A 17,780-nucleotide genomic window follows, 5' to 3' on the forward strand; every position below is an offset into this window, starting at 1 on the left:
GTTACGATCTTAATTTAGTTTTTTTTAATAGTTTCACTTTATCAGATTTCAAATAAATAGAGTATCACGCTGTATCTGTGACAGTTTCTTGAATAGACACTCGTACTCTACCAATATGTTTAACATTTTTTTCCACAGGTGTTCTCTAATGGTGTGATAAGCTTTGGTCAACAAGCAACTGAGCTAAGTGGATTATCAGACCTAACTTTGGTCAGGCAAATGCAAATGAACATCATAGCTCCGTTTTGGACTGGCATGGATCCTTTGAAAGGTATTTGCTTAGAAGTTACTCAACAGTAATTAATTAGTCATAAGCTGTTAAATATAGGTTTATACAGATTTAATCAGACTAGTTTGTATTTTTGTATTTTTTGTAATCACACATTTATTATCAGAGGCGTAGCGAGGGGGGACGGGGACGAACCGCACCGGGTGACCCCATTTAGGGGGGGGGGGGGGTGACATCAAGGCTAAAAATAGCAAAATATATAGAGAAAAACTTGAGGAGGGGTGCAAATCGAAAGTTTAAGGGGGGTGCAAATCGAAAATTTTAAAGTTTGTCCCCGGGAAGGGTCGCTACGCCTCTGGGGGGTTACACCATTAAGTGCCGCACCGGGTTACACCCGACCTCGCTACGCCACGGTTAATTATAATTAGGTTTCTTATTCAGACTATAGATATGAGAGGTTTTTCTTGGCCAAATTAAGGAAAGAAAATGTATTTGTTTTGGAAATGGTTGTATTATAAATTATATTTAAATTTTGGAAAAATGGGTTGCACATTGATAAATATTTGTGTATTTCAATATGTTTTTTAATGTATATAAAAATCATATAAATAATATTTTTAAATAAACTATTATATTATTTATATTAATTTATGCTACAATCTTTAGAGTGAAGGTAATACAAAACCTTCACCAGCACATTTTATGCATTGATTTGGTTCCCACGCGAGATATTTTATAAATTTCGTAATCACTACGTTCTTTTATTCTCTGTCATTAAGGAAAAGTGTATTACCATCTTTATGAAAACTGCGGCAATGCAGCCAGTCATAGCTCACCAGAATTTAGCAATGTGACAAAGAGAGCGAAAGAAGACATAGCAAAGTTTCATGACCTCTCTGGGATTGAATTAGATACAGTTTTGATTGTCACATGGGAGAATGTTCAACCACACTCGAGTTCTTCCAAAGTTCGTTTTTTTTTTTACACTTAGTCTGTTCTACTTTGTATAATATTTTTAAAATTCTTAATTTCTTTAATTTCAGATGTTATAGCTAAATAATTGTTAAAAGTAAAACGTGTTTTATTCCTAATGAGTAAATTAGTTTAATGCTTTTTTTTTTAAAAGTGAAACTAAAAACAATAAAATAAAATTGTTTGCTTTTATATAATGTGACTTTATCCTAAAATCAAATGTATTAATATTTTGTTAGCACGCACTAAGTTAAAATGTGTATGTTTTTCAAATTTCATCATTCTATCAATAATTAATTGATGCCTGTTAATCTCAGGGTTCTAAAGTAAACACTTTTCAAGCAATTATTGTCAGTGGATGGGAAACAATAAACAAACAAGGACAAATAATATTATTGGGTAAAAGATGTTTTAAAATTTAATCACGCTTTAAATGTTGCTATTTTTTTCAATTAGCTTATGCGCTATTGTTAAAAATCATTAAACCTGAATGTAGTATGTTGTTATATTTTTATTTCAGTAACTCTTAAAAAATAAAAGAATGATTGTTTTATGATTCAAAAATTAAAATAAATAATTATTATATTTTTACAGATGAGAAAACATCCTATGTCACTTTCATATATCAGCAAGGAAAAATGTTTTGGGACTATGTACCAGGAAGACCTGTAGCTGTTGGTATTGTGGGTAAAAATATGAAAACACTAAATGACCTGGACACGCCTCTAGTTGGTAACTTGGATAAAGTACCTGGAAATACAGGTAATTATATATATATATATATATATATATATATATATATATATATATATATATATATACTCCATAATTTTCCATATTTTATTTAAAAGTTTTTAGTTAAGATGAGTTTATTTGAAAAAAATATATAGCTTTTGTAATATGAATAAGTGTGTCAAGATTTCATTGTAAAAATTAATTCATTATATATTCTATCCTAGTTCTGAATGGTGTCATAAATTTTATTTCTCAGGCTTAAATAGAAAGAAAAGTGTATTTTTAGTAGGTTTACAACTGCGACTTCGCTTGATTCTGATTTTTAGGTTTGAACGGTGTCATAAGTTTTGAAGTGGGTAAGGTGTCTGGGCCAGACCAGATGTGTGAGAAATATCTGTGTCAACACGCTGACCTGCTGACTGACCCTGTGTATGAGTTTGAGAAGCGTCAGCTGTACAAGTGTCCCTGTACACTGGAGAGACTTGGGCGTCAGTGGCAGCTCTATGAGAGACGTGGGGAGAAACAAGATGTTTACTGCTACGCCATCAGCAGTTTGGCTAAGTTCAGGTTGTTGCAGGGAAACAAAAGGAATATGGTGAATATTTGAAATTATTGTACAGGAAAATTGGTTTCAAATACTATTTTAGTTCATTTAGATTTGACTTATATACACTTATCATTGTGGATTATCAGACATATTAACCTTTTCTAGCTGTGCTGTTACCATTGGACAAAACCAGCGAATGGCGATTGGAGAGACTGGCAACAATCATGGCTGGAAGCTTTTTATATCCCAGCATCCCCAGACTCTGGACATGTTTTGGTCAATGACCCTTGGCAACTGGGATACTTTGATAACTTTCAAGCTCTAGAAAACATACAAGCACACCAATGGTGTTGTGTAGACTCTAGTCAAGTCAAACTTTGTAACCAGTTTTACCAGATTTTTCCAGATATGGGATGTTCAAATTTTGTTGAATTTGTGCCAGGTTAGTACTAAACTTCAGATAAAATATTGTGTTTTTTTTATAATTGATTGCTACTAATTTTTTAAATAAAAATCTATGCCTATAGCTTCTGCACTGGGCGACCCTCACATTACAACATTGGATGGTGTCACTTATGCTATGAATGGGCTTGGTATTTTTACCATGATCAAGACAATGGACAATCAGTTTACTTTACAAGTTGGTCTAACTACTTATATTTTAAATTTAAAAAGCAATCTTTCTATCTATCATATTGCAATAAAATAGCATGTATTTTATTATTTTGTTCTATGATTGAATCATTTAAATTTTTAATTTTCATTTAATTTTATAACTTTAACTATCATTTCTGTTCTTTCAATAAAGGCCAAGACATCGCAGGCAGAAAGCAGCTCAGGTACTTTAACCAACGCCACAGTTTTTACAGGATTTGCAGGTCAAGAGTCTAAGGATACACACTTCCAAATTGAGTTGGCTGCATCTAATACATGTTAGTTTTTATAATGTACTTAAATTACCATTTGGACATTTCATAATAATCTATTTTATTTTAAAATTAGAATTGAATAATTTCAATGGAATAATTAGTATTTTAATATTCTTTCATCTCTGTATTTTCCAGCCATGTTGCTGTGGGTCAATGGTATCGATATCACAAATGATTTCTACAAGAAAGTTGACTCAGATGTTATTGTGTCCACTAACTCTCTAAGCGTGATCAGGGAATACAGAAACAATAAGACTATAGCAGTGGCCAGTTTTGCCTCAGGTTGAGTTTTTATGTTGGTGTGTTCTAGACTAGGCTTAGTATTATGTAAGGTAAATAAAAATAAAATATAAAAACTGTAGGAAGGGAGAGAACTAGTGACTAATACTTGAGAGATCCTGAAACACAAAAACTGATAAGTTATTTCTTAACTGTGTGCACAGGTCACTTCTTTTTTTAGTGTTATTAACGCAAATAAGTTTGTTTTTTAATAGGCTTCTAATCCCATCATCTCTAAAGGTTTGATGATTATGGTTACAAATACAGATGTTAAGACAAATAGCTTACTCACTTTTAATATCTAGAAGTCAAGGCAAAAATGAACATTATCTTTCTATGGGATGACATGACTTTGGTAATACACAAAGAGTTAAATGTTTTTCAATCAGTTAAAAATCTCTTCATACTAATTTGCCACAATCTCTACAACTATTAGGTACATACGGTACACATGTTGCATGTGCAAGAGAATAAACTAACAACATTCAATTATTGACAACATTCATCAACAAAGTGGTTATTTTTAAATGAATTCAACTTATAATTTATACATTTTCATAGTGGATACTGTTAAGGCGTAAAAATGCTTGTGTTCAATTCAAAGTTTTATTTTATGCTCTTCCTTGAATACACATTATTGTTGGATTCTATCCTTAGGTGTCAGCATAGAAGTGAATGTTGCTGTGAGAAGTCTTGAGATTATGTTTGAAGTCTCTAAGGAACTCCAAAACAAAACTCGAGGTTTGCTAGGAAACTTTAATGGTATCAAGACAGATGAGTTCATACTCCCTGATGGACAAGTTCTTTCATCAAACTTAAGTGAAAGGGAAATCTACGCCCAGTTTGCTAAACTATGTAAATACTTTTTTAGTAAAAAAAATATATGTTGTTTATAGGAAATCCAGACAGTCTTAATATTTTAATAACAGTATGAATTTATTTTAAGGCCATAAATCATCTTGAATTTTGTAATTATTTGTATATTCCATTTTTCACCATAATGAATAATTTTTTTTTACCATGTCCACTCCAGGGCTTGTGAATTCCTCCAACTGTGTTTATAAATTCGAGCAAGGCAAAACTCTATCAGACTACCAGCACCCAGATCACGTGCCCTGGTTTAGAGATGAAGCTAATGAAACAGAAGTGGCCAAAGCTGTTGAAATCTGTGGCAGTAAAAACGACCCGTGTATCTTTGATTATTTGGTGACTGGGGACAAGAGATTTGCTGATGCCACTAAATCCACAGTTGATGAAATGGTTGTCATCATTCAAAATTTGGGTAATTAACTTACAATTTTTGTAGGCAAAGCAATTATATTTTTATCAACCAAGTTTAATTTAAGCTCGGTGTTTTTAAATCTAAACTGAATATAAATTATCGTAACTATTGACATATATAGTCGTGGCATACTTTTTATTTTGATTAATTTTAAAGTTTTAATTTTCGCAACCAAATAAAAACATTAAAGATAATTACGATAAAAACCTACTTGTAAACAGCGATATTAATAGTGTTATTTTAAAAACAAACTTTTTAATATGCCATTTGCATCATTCAGAACCTAATTATCCTCTTCTTTTTCTAATGTGATTAGAAAACAACCCTCCAGCCATAGCACTGAAAGAAACACTAAACAACGGAGGCAGATGGAATGTAAAACAAGGGACACAATCAACTTTACAAGTTGAAGGAATAGATGGGGATGGAGATGACGTCACATTTGATCTGAGTGGAAACATCACAGATGTCAAGGTCGATAAGAATGGGGTTATCACCTACACACCAGATGTCAAGAAACCTGTCGCTATACAGTTAGTATTTTTACGTTTTTAATTTATTTGTTTTTCAGATTAAGGACTACATAAGAAGAGTATTTAAAGTTTTGCTTTTGTAAAATAATTATGGTTTATATATTATTGACCTAATAGTATATAGATCTTCATAAATGAAATTATTAACGTTTATCTAATAAACTAGAGTTCGTGTCAAAGACGCCAAGGGAGCCTACTCTCCACTGTTGTACATCCCAGTTAGTGTTTGCCCACTCTGTAGTGGTCATGGTGTTTGTGATATAAATAGAACTAGAGAGGAAATTTTTAATGGAATGTTCCAGATCTTGGCCTGTAGTTGTCATCCAGCGTACACAGGTAGATATTCATGTTTTATCTTTTATGATACATTTTAACAAATTATACTTTCTGTATTCATTTAATTTTCATAAAGTCCTAACACAAAATTTGTCTTAAAATTAATGATAACTAATGTGAAGTATAGAATGAAATAGCCCTACACATTAAAATATACTATAATTATAGAGCTGTTAGTGCAACTATGCCAATCTAAAAACAATACAATTTTGAGTTTTAAAATATCTATTTAACTGCATGAACTTTTTAAATTGTAGAGACACTTACAAATGTATATATGTTGTCTGTTTTTACTTTACTACAAATTCTATCACACAGGAGTTGAATGTGAATCAGAACTGGATGCTTGTGCTATAAAACCTTGCTCCAAGGGACAGAACTGCACAGATTTAACAGCTCAACAACAGGGAAACAACTCAGTTGGTTATGTTTGTGGGAAATGTCCTCCTGGTTTTGTAGACTATCAAAAGATATGTTTAGGTGAAAATATCTAGAATTTGCATATAATTATAAAATCTTTTGAAAATTTTAGTAGCTCTTTAAAGTATTACATTAGGCATAAGGCCTACTAATAAAGTTAACATCTTATTATTTGTAATATTGTTTTATTACAATACCTTAAAAATGTATTACTAATAAACTATTACAGATGTAAATGAGTGCAGTGATGAAAGCATGTGCAGCCAAACCTGTACAAACACTGAAGGCTCTTACATGTGCTCATGTAGACCTGGTTACAGGCTGGATACTGGAGACAAGAAAACTTGCACAGGTGAAGACAAGAATTTTACATACACTCTATAAAAACATGAATAGGTTAAAGTAAAGATCATAATATGTTGATGTAAACATAGTAATACAATTTCAACATTAACACAACCTTTAAATATTATCGAAATCCCCCTAGACATCAATGAATGTGAGGAGAGATCATCCAAATGTCAACAGATTTGTACCAACACAGCTGGCAACTACACTTGTTCATGTCAGACTGGATACACCTTAGACAGCAATGGTCTCACTTGTACTTTAGGTAGTTACAAAACAATTATGTCTAACTCACTTTTTGGTGTGTTCATGTGAAATGATACATCAGCACCATTAACATTATGAAGTAATATTTGTTTATAATCTGATATTTATTTGTTCAGTACCTGACACTGTAGATTAATGTAACACATTTATTTTTCATTATCAGATGGATCTTTAACTAGCCAATGTTATGACTGTGACCAGGTTTGTTATGTCAACAATGATCAGGTGAATTGCAGCTGTAGGCTGGGGTTTGAACCTGATCCTCAAGATAACAGTAATTGTAGAGGTAATTAAAACTGTTAAAATATGTCATTTTTTATAAAATTCATATCAATATATTCTAAATTGATTACTTTTCTTTAAATATCCTTTATTTTTAATGTACAGTATCTAGTTTTTAATTTAATCATCTTCACACAAACACAACCTTACATGGAAAAAATTTATAAATAATTATCTTATCACTAGATATCTTTTTTTCTTAAACAATAAAAAAAAAGATATTTTAGGTTATATTAATATAATAGTTTATTTACTAGAACCAGACATTCAAGATTTTAACTTTATTTTTCTCTGAAATGTGTTTAATCACTTGACTAAGCCTATAAATAGAACTGGGCTCCACTTCCACAGATATAAATGAATGTGAGTATGGTAACAAACCATGTAGCCAGATTTGTGAAAATCTTGAAGGAACATATGAATGCTCATGTTATAATGGTTACAAACTGGACAGTGATGGGATTTCCTGTCAAGGTGAGATAATAGGTTATTTTATTTCATGAATAAATAATTTTTTAGAAAAAAATCCCGTATGTTAATATCATTTGTTATTTTTGTTTCTTTTAATTCTAAATAAAAATTACTTAAAATAGTTATTAGTAAAGATTTAAGACATTTGCATGTAATTAATTTTTTTTTCAAATTATTTAAAGAATTTCAAAAAAAAAATTCAAATGTCTATTTTTATTTTTACCGCTGATATTGGCCTAGACATTAAAAATCTGAAAAACCTAAATTTCTAAAAAAAAAATATAATAAGGTTTACAAAACTATTTTATTATGACTAAAATGTTTTAATTGACATTAATTGCTTTTTAAAACCACAGTCGCTAAGTTCAAAGTTCATTTTCTTGTAGGCCTAATTATCTAATTAAAATTAAGCTTGAATGCCGTGCTTTCTTTTAAAATTGCTATATAAACAATACTTTATTCAGCATGTGAAAGACCCTACTATGGACCAAACTGTGCCCAAATCTGCCAGTGTAGTGGCCATGGGTCATGTGACCCTGTCAGAGGTTGTGTCTGTGACAAAGAGTGGAAAGGTGACCACTGTGAGCTGGATGTTGATGAGTGTGACCAGTCCAACCCATGTCCAGCTGGTTTTGTCTGTAAAAACAGAATTGGCTCATACACCTGTGTCTGTGCTGAGGGCTACAGGTTAACTAATGGAATCTGTACAGGTAGTAGCTCACTTTGGTCTGTCTATTCATAACTTAATGAAGTCACCAATGCTATGTACTGTTACATATATTTTAAATGGATAGATAATATTTATGTATTTTAATTATGTACTTAAATTAAATTTACCAATTATTTTATTACCTTAGTCAAATTTATCTAATAACATGAATGGTTTTAGAAGGCATATTACAATTAATGTTTTTTGTATTTAAAGTAAGCCATAATTTTTTCTCCCCAGACATTGATGAATGTAAAGATATTTTTGTCAACACAACTTGTGACAAAATGCTGGAGGTTTGTGTCAACACAGTGGGCAGCTACAGCTGTCAGTGTAAGAAAGGATTTGCCAGAAATTCTCTAGCTGTTTGTCAAGGTACACTTTTTTATTTAATCTAATAATGGTGAATTAAATATTCAATGCTGATAAAACTTAAAACTAGAATTTTTTTTTAAATTTTAATGTATTATTATAATCTATGAATAATAATTTGAATTAATTAATTTTCAGGTAATGATTAGTCACATATGTCACATGACCTATTACATTCAAATATTAATGCATGTATGACCAATGTTACATGACCTCTATTGTTTCAGATATTGATGAATGTTTGACCAATGCTGATGAATGTGAACAGGTGTGTGAAAACAAACCTGGGTCTTATAACTGTTTGTGTCGACAAGGCTACACATTGGCAGATGATCGCTTGTCATGTCTGAAAGGTAACTATATAGTTGTTAATTATTTTGTCAATCTTAAAGTTGTGATTACAATACTGCACAATTATTAAATATTGCATTTTCTGTAAAAGACATTCTCTGTGTTGTGTAGGATTTTAAAAATTTCTCTTCATATAAGTTAAAACAACTAGACATGACTATAAAAAGTAAGGTTGTTGCCTAGTTCATTATGGTTTAAAAAATCTATTAGTAATATGAATTCATAATTATTTTACAGTAATTCAAGGAACTCTATACAAATGTATGCTAATCACCCATCTATATTCTAGTGAGAGACCCATGTCAAGGACTACACCTAAACTGTAGCTATGGCTGTGCTGTGGATGTTGATAACAAACCTTACTGCTACTGTCCCAGAGGATACAGACTCACTGGACCAGAAAATTGTGAAGGTAAGTACATCATAGGTAGGGGCTACAAGATAGTGTCACAAGGTGGGGGAGTGGGGTGACATTATTTAGGAGTGACTCCAAATGGAAAAGCAGTCAAATTTACTATCAAAACATTGTTTATCCATTTAAAATAATAATAAATTAGGGATAAGAATGACACCAAACCAAAAAAGAAATATTGTTGGATGGGGATCTGATAACACTCTAATTTACTGCACCATGTGACACTTAACCTAATAGGGCACATCATAATTTCATTTACTGTTGTTTTAATTAAGTTTTTCAAATAACTTACATAAGTGTTAAAATTCATTGAATCACTATTAATTGGTAACAAGTTTTTAAAAGTATAAGTTATTTCCATCCATAATAATAAAAGAATTTAGGAAATATTTTGTACATTGAAAAACACTCTCTTGCTTTATTCTTCTTAAGAGAAATAGCTCCATGCATGGCCTAGTGCTTATTACAAATAAAAAGAGAAATACTACTTTAAAAAATAGATAACTATTATTATGTAATTTGCCTTATTGTTCATAATTTTGAAATGACAAATATTTTTCAGATGTAATAGGCCCCAATTTCAGATTATGTTTTATTATTATTTAAATTCAAATACAAATCATTATTTAACATGCAATGATATTTTACATGCTATATGTCAGACATCAATGAATGTGAGTCAGATGAATACAACCATTGTTCAAACAAATTTGGATGTGTAAACACTAATGGCAGCTACACATGTTCCTGCCCGGCAGGATTCAAGCTGGACAATGATGGTCGCTCTTGTATTGGTGAGGATCAACATTGCAATGTACAGGCCTATGGTGCTAATTTTTTAATAGCCAGGCTGGTGGTTAAAGAGTGTGATTTATAACAAATGGTTAAAGATTTATAGCAAGTCGGCCGACAGGTTTTTAAAAATAATTTCAACTGCTGAATGTTTACATTTTCAGAGTGTGCTGGAGACACCTGGGGCATTCAGTGTTCTCAGTCTTGTGGCTGTGGGTCAGGGGCAGATCACTGTGATCCAAAAGTTGGTTGTGTCTGTAAACATGGGTACACAGGTACAGGAACAACTTTAACTGTATTTTAACTTTTAGCTTTTTCCATTCTTTAATTGAATTTATCAACCAAATTTCTAATGCTATTTAATACTTCTAGTTTTTTTCACCAAATTAAAAGCTCTCTTTCTGTTAGGAAAATACTGCACTGTTGACATTGATGAATGTAGCAGTGGAAATATAACTTGTGAAGCTAAAGAAAAATGTGTTAATCTGCCTGGATCAGCGACCTGTGAGTGTCTGAATGGCTACATTAGAAAAGATGAAATTTGTCAAGGTAACTTCAGCTTTTCAACAAGATTATATTTGATAAACATTAAGTTTATGATTTTAATTTAAGTAAGGCTGACTATATTAATTCTGTCCAGACATGAATGAATGTGAGATGATGTCCACCAACAATTGCAATCAGGTGTGTACCAATGTAGAAGGAGGGTTTACCTGTTCATGTTATGCTGGGTACACATTTGATACAGCAACGCAGGTGTGCCAAGGTAGGATCACTTTATTTGAATAAACTTTTATAATTTCTAATGTTGTTTAACAAAATACCATATTAACATTAAACAATGTTTTAATACCTAGAAATAGGCCTTCAATCAAATGCAGGCTAATAAATTTCTGAATTGTTTTAAATGTTATAGATCCAAAACAACTGAACCTTTTTAAATATTGAATACACAGATTTAAGTATTGCATTAAGTTGAGTATTGTTTTCCACCTATTTCTCCCAGACATAAATGAGTGTCAACTAGGATTATCCAGATGTGAACAGACTTGTATCAACACAGAAGGAAGCTACAGATGTTCCTGTCCATCTGGCCTGTACCTCCAACAAGATGGACTCACTTGTAGAGGTCAGAAATTTTAATTTAAATAAATGAATATTGTTAACAGTAATTTAAATTTACAACTGATGTCAAGTAAATTTAATCCTTTATTGCATTTTCACGACTAATTTTTATTTATTTTTCCAGCAACAAAACCATGCACCACCATGAGAGACTGCAGCTACCAATGCGCCGTTTTAAATGAGCTAGAAACATGTTTGTGTCCCAAGGGAAACAGTTTGGCAGCTGATAAGAAAACTTGTGAAGGTTTGAAAAAAATTTGCAATAAAGATTAATTTGAGATCAGTAAAAGAGTGGGGAAATTTCACCAGGGAAAGTCTAATCTCAAGAAAATTCTTATAAAATCAAATCAGTGTATCATTCCAAATTAATTCAGAATCTATTTTATGCAAGCATATTTAATGTTCAAATAAGCTGTGAACTAAGCCCAAACATAAATATACCTACATTTTAAAATTGTAAACTAAACCCAAAAATTAAACTAAACCCAACAGATGTAGACCTATGTGCCAACAGCCCATGTAGCTTTGGTTGTGTTGAGACCAGAGACAACACCAGCATTGAATGTGTGTGTGGGCTGGGAGAAAAGTTGGATTCTAATGGACTCACTTGTTCTGGTAGGTTTCAGTCACTCAAAATGTATGGAGGTTTGTAGATTTGCATTAAAAAAATTAGCAAGAAAATTATTCAAAAATATCATAGATACACATTTTGAAGTGGTATTGTAATGTAAAATAGTTTACTACTGCAATATTGGTTTAACTGATTTTTTCATTGTTATGCATTTTATGATTTTTATTTAAAATAAATGTGTGCAAGGAATTATTGAATCATTTTTGTCAGATGTTACTCTGTAAACCTGAAAACTATACATAACATGTTAAACACATCTTTAATACAATGTAATATGCTTTTAATACACAGGTTTGTGTCTGTTTATGTTTACTAAATTAAATGTTTATTAACTGAGTAATATTAATCATCAAGATGTTTATAGGTAATAAACATTTTTACTGTAAGTCACATAATCCTTGAAATACTTATCAAAAAATATACTTAGATAAATTTTTCAATCAATTTTCAACAAAACTTGTCTAAATTTATATTACAGCATGTAATGAGGGCACTTGGGGGCTAGGGTGCACCAACACATGCAACTGTGTCACATCTAACACACAATTTTGTGATAAAAAATCTGGCGACTGCCATTGTAAGAGTGGGTGGAATGGCAGCAGCTGTGAAGAAGACATTGATGAGTGTAAAGCCTCCAATATCTGCTATGCTCACTCACATTGTATCAACACACCAGGAGGCCATGTTTGTTCTTGTGATGATGGCTATGTCAACACAAACCAGACATCTTGTCAAGGTATGGTAGCATGATAAATGTGCAGTCTTTGTTTATGTTTATCATGCTTATGTGCCCATGTTCATATAAAATAGGTACATTTTACAATGTTTGCCTACATGAAACTTAATATTTTGTAGAAGGAGGTCCATAGTAAATACAATGATGAATAATTAATATATTAAATAATAAGAAAATCTTGTACAATTTTTTTTTAAATGGTTGCTTTTTTAAAATAATGTTGTTCAAGACAAACAACTCTAAGTTTGAAACATCAGCTATGATATTGTTTATTTTCTAAACACTTTTTTATATTTATTTGTCTAACTTTCTCAACAGCCTGTGATGAAAACCTCTATGGTCCAGCATGTACACTCCGCTGCTCTTGTCCACCAAACGCTGCATGCAACAATGTCAATGGCAGCTGCTACTGTAAGCCAGGCTGGCGTGGACCAGCTTGTGAGACAGACGTCAATGAATGTCAGGAAGGTACACACACATGTAGTCAGGGTAAACTGCAAGTCTGTGTAAACAAAGATGGAGGCTATGAATGCTCCTGCAGGATTGGTTACTCAAAGTCATGTGACACATGTGAATGTGAAGGTAGATTTATATTATTTCATAGATAAGCATAAGCTTGTTTTTATTTTTAATACTTATTTAATAAGCATGCATATACATGTGTTGTTGTTTTTTTACATTTTTACCAGCATTTTTTTTAAATAATATTTTTCCATAAACTTTTTGTCTAGAATGTCCTGAAGGCAAATGGGGCCAAGACTGCTCTCACACCTGTACCTGTGTAGCATCCAACACTCACCTGTGTAATAAAACAAATGGTAGCTGTGTCTGTAAGACTGGATGGAATGGAACCAGATGTGATGTGGACATTGATGAATGTAATCAAACATCTGATTTGTGTCCAGCACATTCTCACTGTATTAACAATGATGGAGGGTATAACTGCTCTTGTGATGAAGGTTATGTTTATCTGGATAACAATAAATGCAATGGTAAGTTGTCTGTGTTTACATACAGTAGTCTGTATCTTGTGTTAGCCCCTACACACAGTTTTTGTATATCTGTAGTGATATTTGAATATTTAATAACACAGTAACATTAAACATAGTAATTAATTATTCCAGACTTTAAAGTTGTAAAAATTAATATTTAGTTTTGTTTTTTTTAATTGTGGCACAATTATACACAAATTATTCAGAAATGGAGTAATCAGGTAAAATAAAAATTGTAACAACTATTTTTAAAACTTGACAGAATTTATAATGTGCTAAGGTTAGAGACAGGTACAGAATATAGTCCAAGTAAAGACAGAGCAGTGTTAACCAAGCGGGATCCGAACCTACCATTCCACACAGCACCAAGTGACCTCGCCTTTTATGCATTAAGTCAGACATGTAACCACTTCAGTTGGTACCTTTCGGGTTCAGAGTTCATGCCTATCTGCGTCTTCTGTGTACAAGCTGTGATAGTGATCAGTCAAGAAAGCTCTATTTTGTAGTGCTGATTGGCTTTGAAATATCACTTTCTGTTTAAATTACTATTTCAGTAATGACGACTGCTTCCACCCCCTCTACACAATTCATAAATCGTGAAATTTATATGTCCATTACCTTCAACTTTGATGTGACCCTTAAAAATCTTCAAGACAAAAACTCAGATGACTACAAAAAAATAAAAAATGATGTTGAAATTCAAGTAAATATGTTGTAATATTTTTAATGTTACTGGATTAATAGATATAACATAATACTAATTACGTTTAAATTTATTTTGATTTAATTTAATGAGAGATAAATTAACTACTAAAACTTCATACATTCCTAACAAAGCGTAGCCTCATTAACTCCTTATTGCAGAAGCATATGATATTTTTAACCAGTATCCTAACAATGTTTATTTAGATAATTAAAGAAACAAGAATCCACCCAATAACAAATCACCAGATTTATAGATGTATACAAATGGATGCCTATTTTAACAAAACAATTTTGATTGATTTCACAGATGCTGAAATTGTTAAAACAGAACAGTTCTCTCATTATTAACTTCAATATAATCAATCTGAGGCCAGTATCATGTGACTAAATAATCAGACTATCATTTATTCTATTATATAGTAAAAAAAAAGAATATGTATAAAAAAAAATTTTTTTAAATGTATATTTTTATATGAATTTTAATTAATCCACCACACAGAAAGGGCAGCCTTATTGTCGATGCCAATGTTACACTTTTAAAACCTGAAGGCATTAACCCAAATGATGAGCTTGGTAAAGCCCTACAGTCTGTCATGGAGAAGGGAATCAATATTGATGGCCAGAGAGTTTATGTACTTGAAGCAACTGTTGACAAAAAACCTGGTTAGACAATATTTTTTATTTTATTTTTTTTAAATTGCAGTATTTTCTGTCACTGTGGTTGTGTATTATACTTTCACTTTTTCCAAGTACTTTGTTTTGTTAAGAGAAATGCTATATTTAACTAATTGGTTTATTGTCAAAAAAAACTAAATTTAAGAATATTTGTAACAAAACAAAAAATTAAATAGATAAAAATTACCTTAAATTATGTACAAATGTTCTTTTGTCTTTTGTGTGGTAATTTATGCTACAAACTTGTGTATGCTTTTGTTTTAGTAATTTTCAAAATTTAAAAAAGTTAAATGTATTAGATACATGTGTATGCATTTATGTCTAGCTATGTTTTAAACAAAAACAGAAGGGAAAAAAATAGATGCAATATGATTAACCTGATTTGTTAATGTGTTTCTTAATCACACACAAATATAGTTCTATTCATTGGAAGATGTTTTAGAAAATGGTCTGGTCTTTCTATGGTATAGAGGTAGAAAATTGATACCTATATTTTTAGTATATGTATTTTGTAAAAGTGTCCGAGCAACATAATGTTCATTTATTACCAACAGTGCCAATCTTAACTTGTGAAGCAAGAGAGAAAACAAAACCTTGTAAAGAAAATGAAGAATGTTCTATAGATAATAATTTAGCTATTTGTAGGTAAGATGGTTAATGTTTACATATTTTTAATTGTGATGAGCAAATGTTGGATCTGGTGAGTGTTATGTGCTTTATTTAGACCAACAAATTATAAAAAAGATGTACAGAAGAACGTTTTTATCCAAATTTTCCTAAAAACCCAAATTAATTTGAATATTGTCTACATTTTTTTCAGCCCAGAGGTTAAAGGTAATTGTGTGATCCTTATTAAAATTGATTATTAAAAGCTACTATAATATTAAACACCATTTGGTTGTGTGGTGATTGCTTATTAAATCATTTTGCAATATACAAATTAGATATCAGTTTGGCATCACCCATCAACAAATCAATACAACAAATAGATTGTTCTCCTATTACTTTTAAATAATATGTTAGTGAAAAACTAGTTATTTATTTAAACAATGCATTCTACATTTGTGTATAAAATGAGAATTTTTCCTTAAGATATTGGCTTATATAATTCACAATTAAATAATAACTATTTTACCAATATTTTTCTTTTTGTTTGAATCAATATTTAAACAAATACTAAATGATCAATACAAAGTAATGAAAAATTTTATTAAGTGATAATTTTTTAAAGCACTAAGTTAAAATGTAATTTACTAGGAAAACTTAGTTACACAGAAATGTTTTGTACTTAAACTCTCTGGTTAACATTAATTTAAATAATAAGTTTAGGAACTGCTTTAGGATGACAAGTTTTGAACATAATTCTACAATTCTGTTCGAAATAAAAGGGATTTTCTTTTTTTTTTACAGATTACACTAAACTGATCCTTGGATTGGCTATCGGTTTGGCTGCTTTTGTTGTACTGTGTGTTGTTATTGGAATTCTTGTCTGTAGATATACACACAGATATAAAACAGAAAGAAATGTAACAAATACATCTGAATCTCTGAGGTCTGACTTACTCTATCAAGATATGTCAAATGAGTGAGTAGAATTATTTAAGCTTAGTACAACTCTTAGTCAAAATGTAAAATTTTACAAACAATTGAAAGTTACATTAAACCATCTTTTAAATGAAAAAAATTACAAATATTCATATAGTTTGATAAATTGTTATTATATACTATTGGATTTTTTTTTTCAATTTTATTAATTTCAATGATAACAAATTTAAATGCCTACATGTAAACCTCACTTGAGTATTTTAGGCAAGCAGGAACAGTTTTTTATTTAAAATAGCCTAAATCTTCAGTGTTTTTTTAGAACAAAACAATTAGCTGTATCAAATATTTACTTTTGAATATGTTTTTTTTTTTAGATTAAAGCATTTAACATGATGAAAAATCATAAATTACTATAAAAGTCAAAAATGAAAATATTTTTTTTTCTTTTCTGCAGATACATTACAGCCTCTGCTTCAAGCAAAGCTCATTCAAATTTATCTTATAAATAGAAAATTTTAAGAAAAATGTAAACTCAAACTTAATATTCAACATTTTCGTTGTTTATTCATGTACATTCTCTTCAAGTAAATTATTCTTATTTTCTTGTAATCAAATAACTTAACATTTTAATAAAATTGAAAAGTATTTAGTAAATGAATCATATCTACTTATATTTAATATAATAAAATATATCTAAAAAATAAATGGTAAATGTAATCAAAGTACATTTTAAAAAAACAATTACTACTATAAAACAACATTTACTTAAAATAAATTCAAGATAAATCTGTTTTACCAAATTGTTTTTGTTTGTTGATTCCAGCAATCTAATTTGTTTTTAATAGATAATTATCTTAGGCAAAACAATGAAATAATATAATTATAAGTTGTTGGTTGACGTACTATACTATAATTATACTAAAATTTACCGATGCCAAGTATTATTTTTATCATCTACTCTGGAACCTATTTATGAAATAATTTAGCACATATATCCCAAACAAAAAAACCATTGACAAATATTTTGTCATACCGTAAATTGAGTCAACACAAAATTATTTTATTCTTTTAATTTTATTACACTACACGCCTTAATTGTGTG

The 17,780-nt window shown here is 30.5% G+C and overlaps 1 protein-coding gene across 1 annotated transcript in view; it reads left to right on the forward strand.

Moving 5' to 3' along the window:
• LOC131930938 (uncharacterized) overlaps window positions 1–17,425 on the forward strand; it is a 37,798-nt gene extending 20,373 nt beyond the window's left edge. The window contains exons 18-56 of the mRNA XM_059287605.1: window positions 139–271; window positions 1,009–1,196; window positions 1,519–1,600; window positions 1,796–1,963; window positions 2,263–2,531; window positions 2,649–2,925; window positions 3,011–3,123; window positions 3,292–3,415; window positions 3,548–3,694; window positions 4,349–4,546; window positions 4,725–4,973; window positions 5,290–5,506; window positions 5,673–5,842; window positions 6,161–6,322; window positions 6,492–6,614; window positions 6,750–6,875; window positions 7,041–7,163; window positions 7,511–7,633; window positions 8,095–8,340; window positions 8,580–8,714; window positions 8,939–9,064; window positions 9,352–9,474; window positions 10,140–10,271; window positions 10,434–10,544; window positions 10,678–10,818; window positions 10,910–11,035; window positions 11,276–11,398; window positions 11,519–11,638; window positions 11,887–12,009; window positions 12,504–12,761; window positions 13,080–13,343; window positions 13,493–13,753; window positions 14,308–14,456; window positions 14,766–14,827; window positions 14,958–15,121; window positions 15,688–15,778; window positions 15,954–15,967; window positions 16,544–16,718; window positions 17,133–17,425. Coding sequence (XP_059143588.1) covers window positions 139–271; window positions 1,009–1,196; window positions 1,519–1,600; window positions 1,796–1,963; window positions 2,263–2,531; window positions 2,649–2,925; window positions 3,011–3,123; window positions 3,292–3,415; window positions 3,548–3,694; window positions 4,349–4,546; window positions 4,725–4,973; window positions 5,290–5,506; window positions 5,673–5,842; window positions 6,161–6,322; window positions 6,492–6,614; window positions 6,750–6,875; window positions 7,041–7,163; window positions 7,511–7,633; window positions 8,095–8,340; window positions 8,580–8,714; window positions 8,939–9,064; window positions 9,352–9,474; window positions 10,140–10,271; window positions 10,434–10,544; window positions 10,678–10,818; window positions 10,910–11,035; window positions 11,276–11,398; window positions 11,519–11,638; window positions 11,887–12,009; window positions 12,504–12,761; window positions 13,080–13,343; window positions 13,493–13,753; window positions 14,308–14,456; window positions 14,766–14,827; window positions 14,958–15,121; window positions 15,688–15,778; window positions 15,954–15,967; window positions 16,544–16,718; window positions 17,133–17,187 — 5,991 coding nt within the window. The 3' untranslated portion in view covers window positions 17,188–17,425. The remainder of the gene's footprint in view (window positions 1–138; window positions 272–1,008; window positions 1,197–1,518; window positions 1,601–1,795; window positions 1,964–2,262; window positions 2,532–2,648; window positions 2,926–3,010; window positions 3,124–3,291; window positions 3,416–3,547; window positions 3,695–4,348; window positions 4,547–4,724; window positions 4,974–5,289; window positions 5,507–5,672; window positions 5,843–6,160; window positions 6,323–6,491; window positions 6,615–6,749; window positions 6,876–7,040; window positions 7,164–7,510; window positions 7,634–8,094; window positions 8,341–8,579; window positions 8,715–8,938; window positions 9,065–9,351; window positions 9,475–10,139; window positions 10,272–10,433; window positions 10,545–10,677; window positions 10,819–10,909; window positions 11,036–11,275; window positions 11,399–11,518; window positions 11,639–11,886; window positions 12,010–12,503; window positions 12,762–13,079; window positions 13,344–13,492; window positions 13,754–14,307; window positions 14,457–14,765; window positions 14,828–14,957; window positions 15,122–15,687; window positions 15,779–15,953; window positions 15,968–16,543; window positions 16,719–17,132) is intronic.
• Window positions 17,426–17,780: the final 355 nt, after the last annotated feature.

The sequence above is a fragment of the Physella acuta genome, unplaced genomic scaffold (assembly GCF_028476545.2).
Source record: "Physella acuta isolate Inbredline_101_S28 unplaced genomic scaffold, ASM2847654v3 ptg000102l, whole genome shotgun sequence".
NCBI classification, from domain to species: domain Eukaryota; kingdom Metazoa; phylum Mollusca; class Gastropoda; family Physidae; genus Physella; species Physella acuta.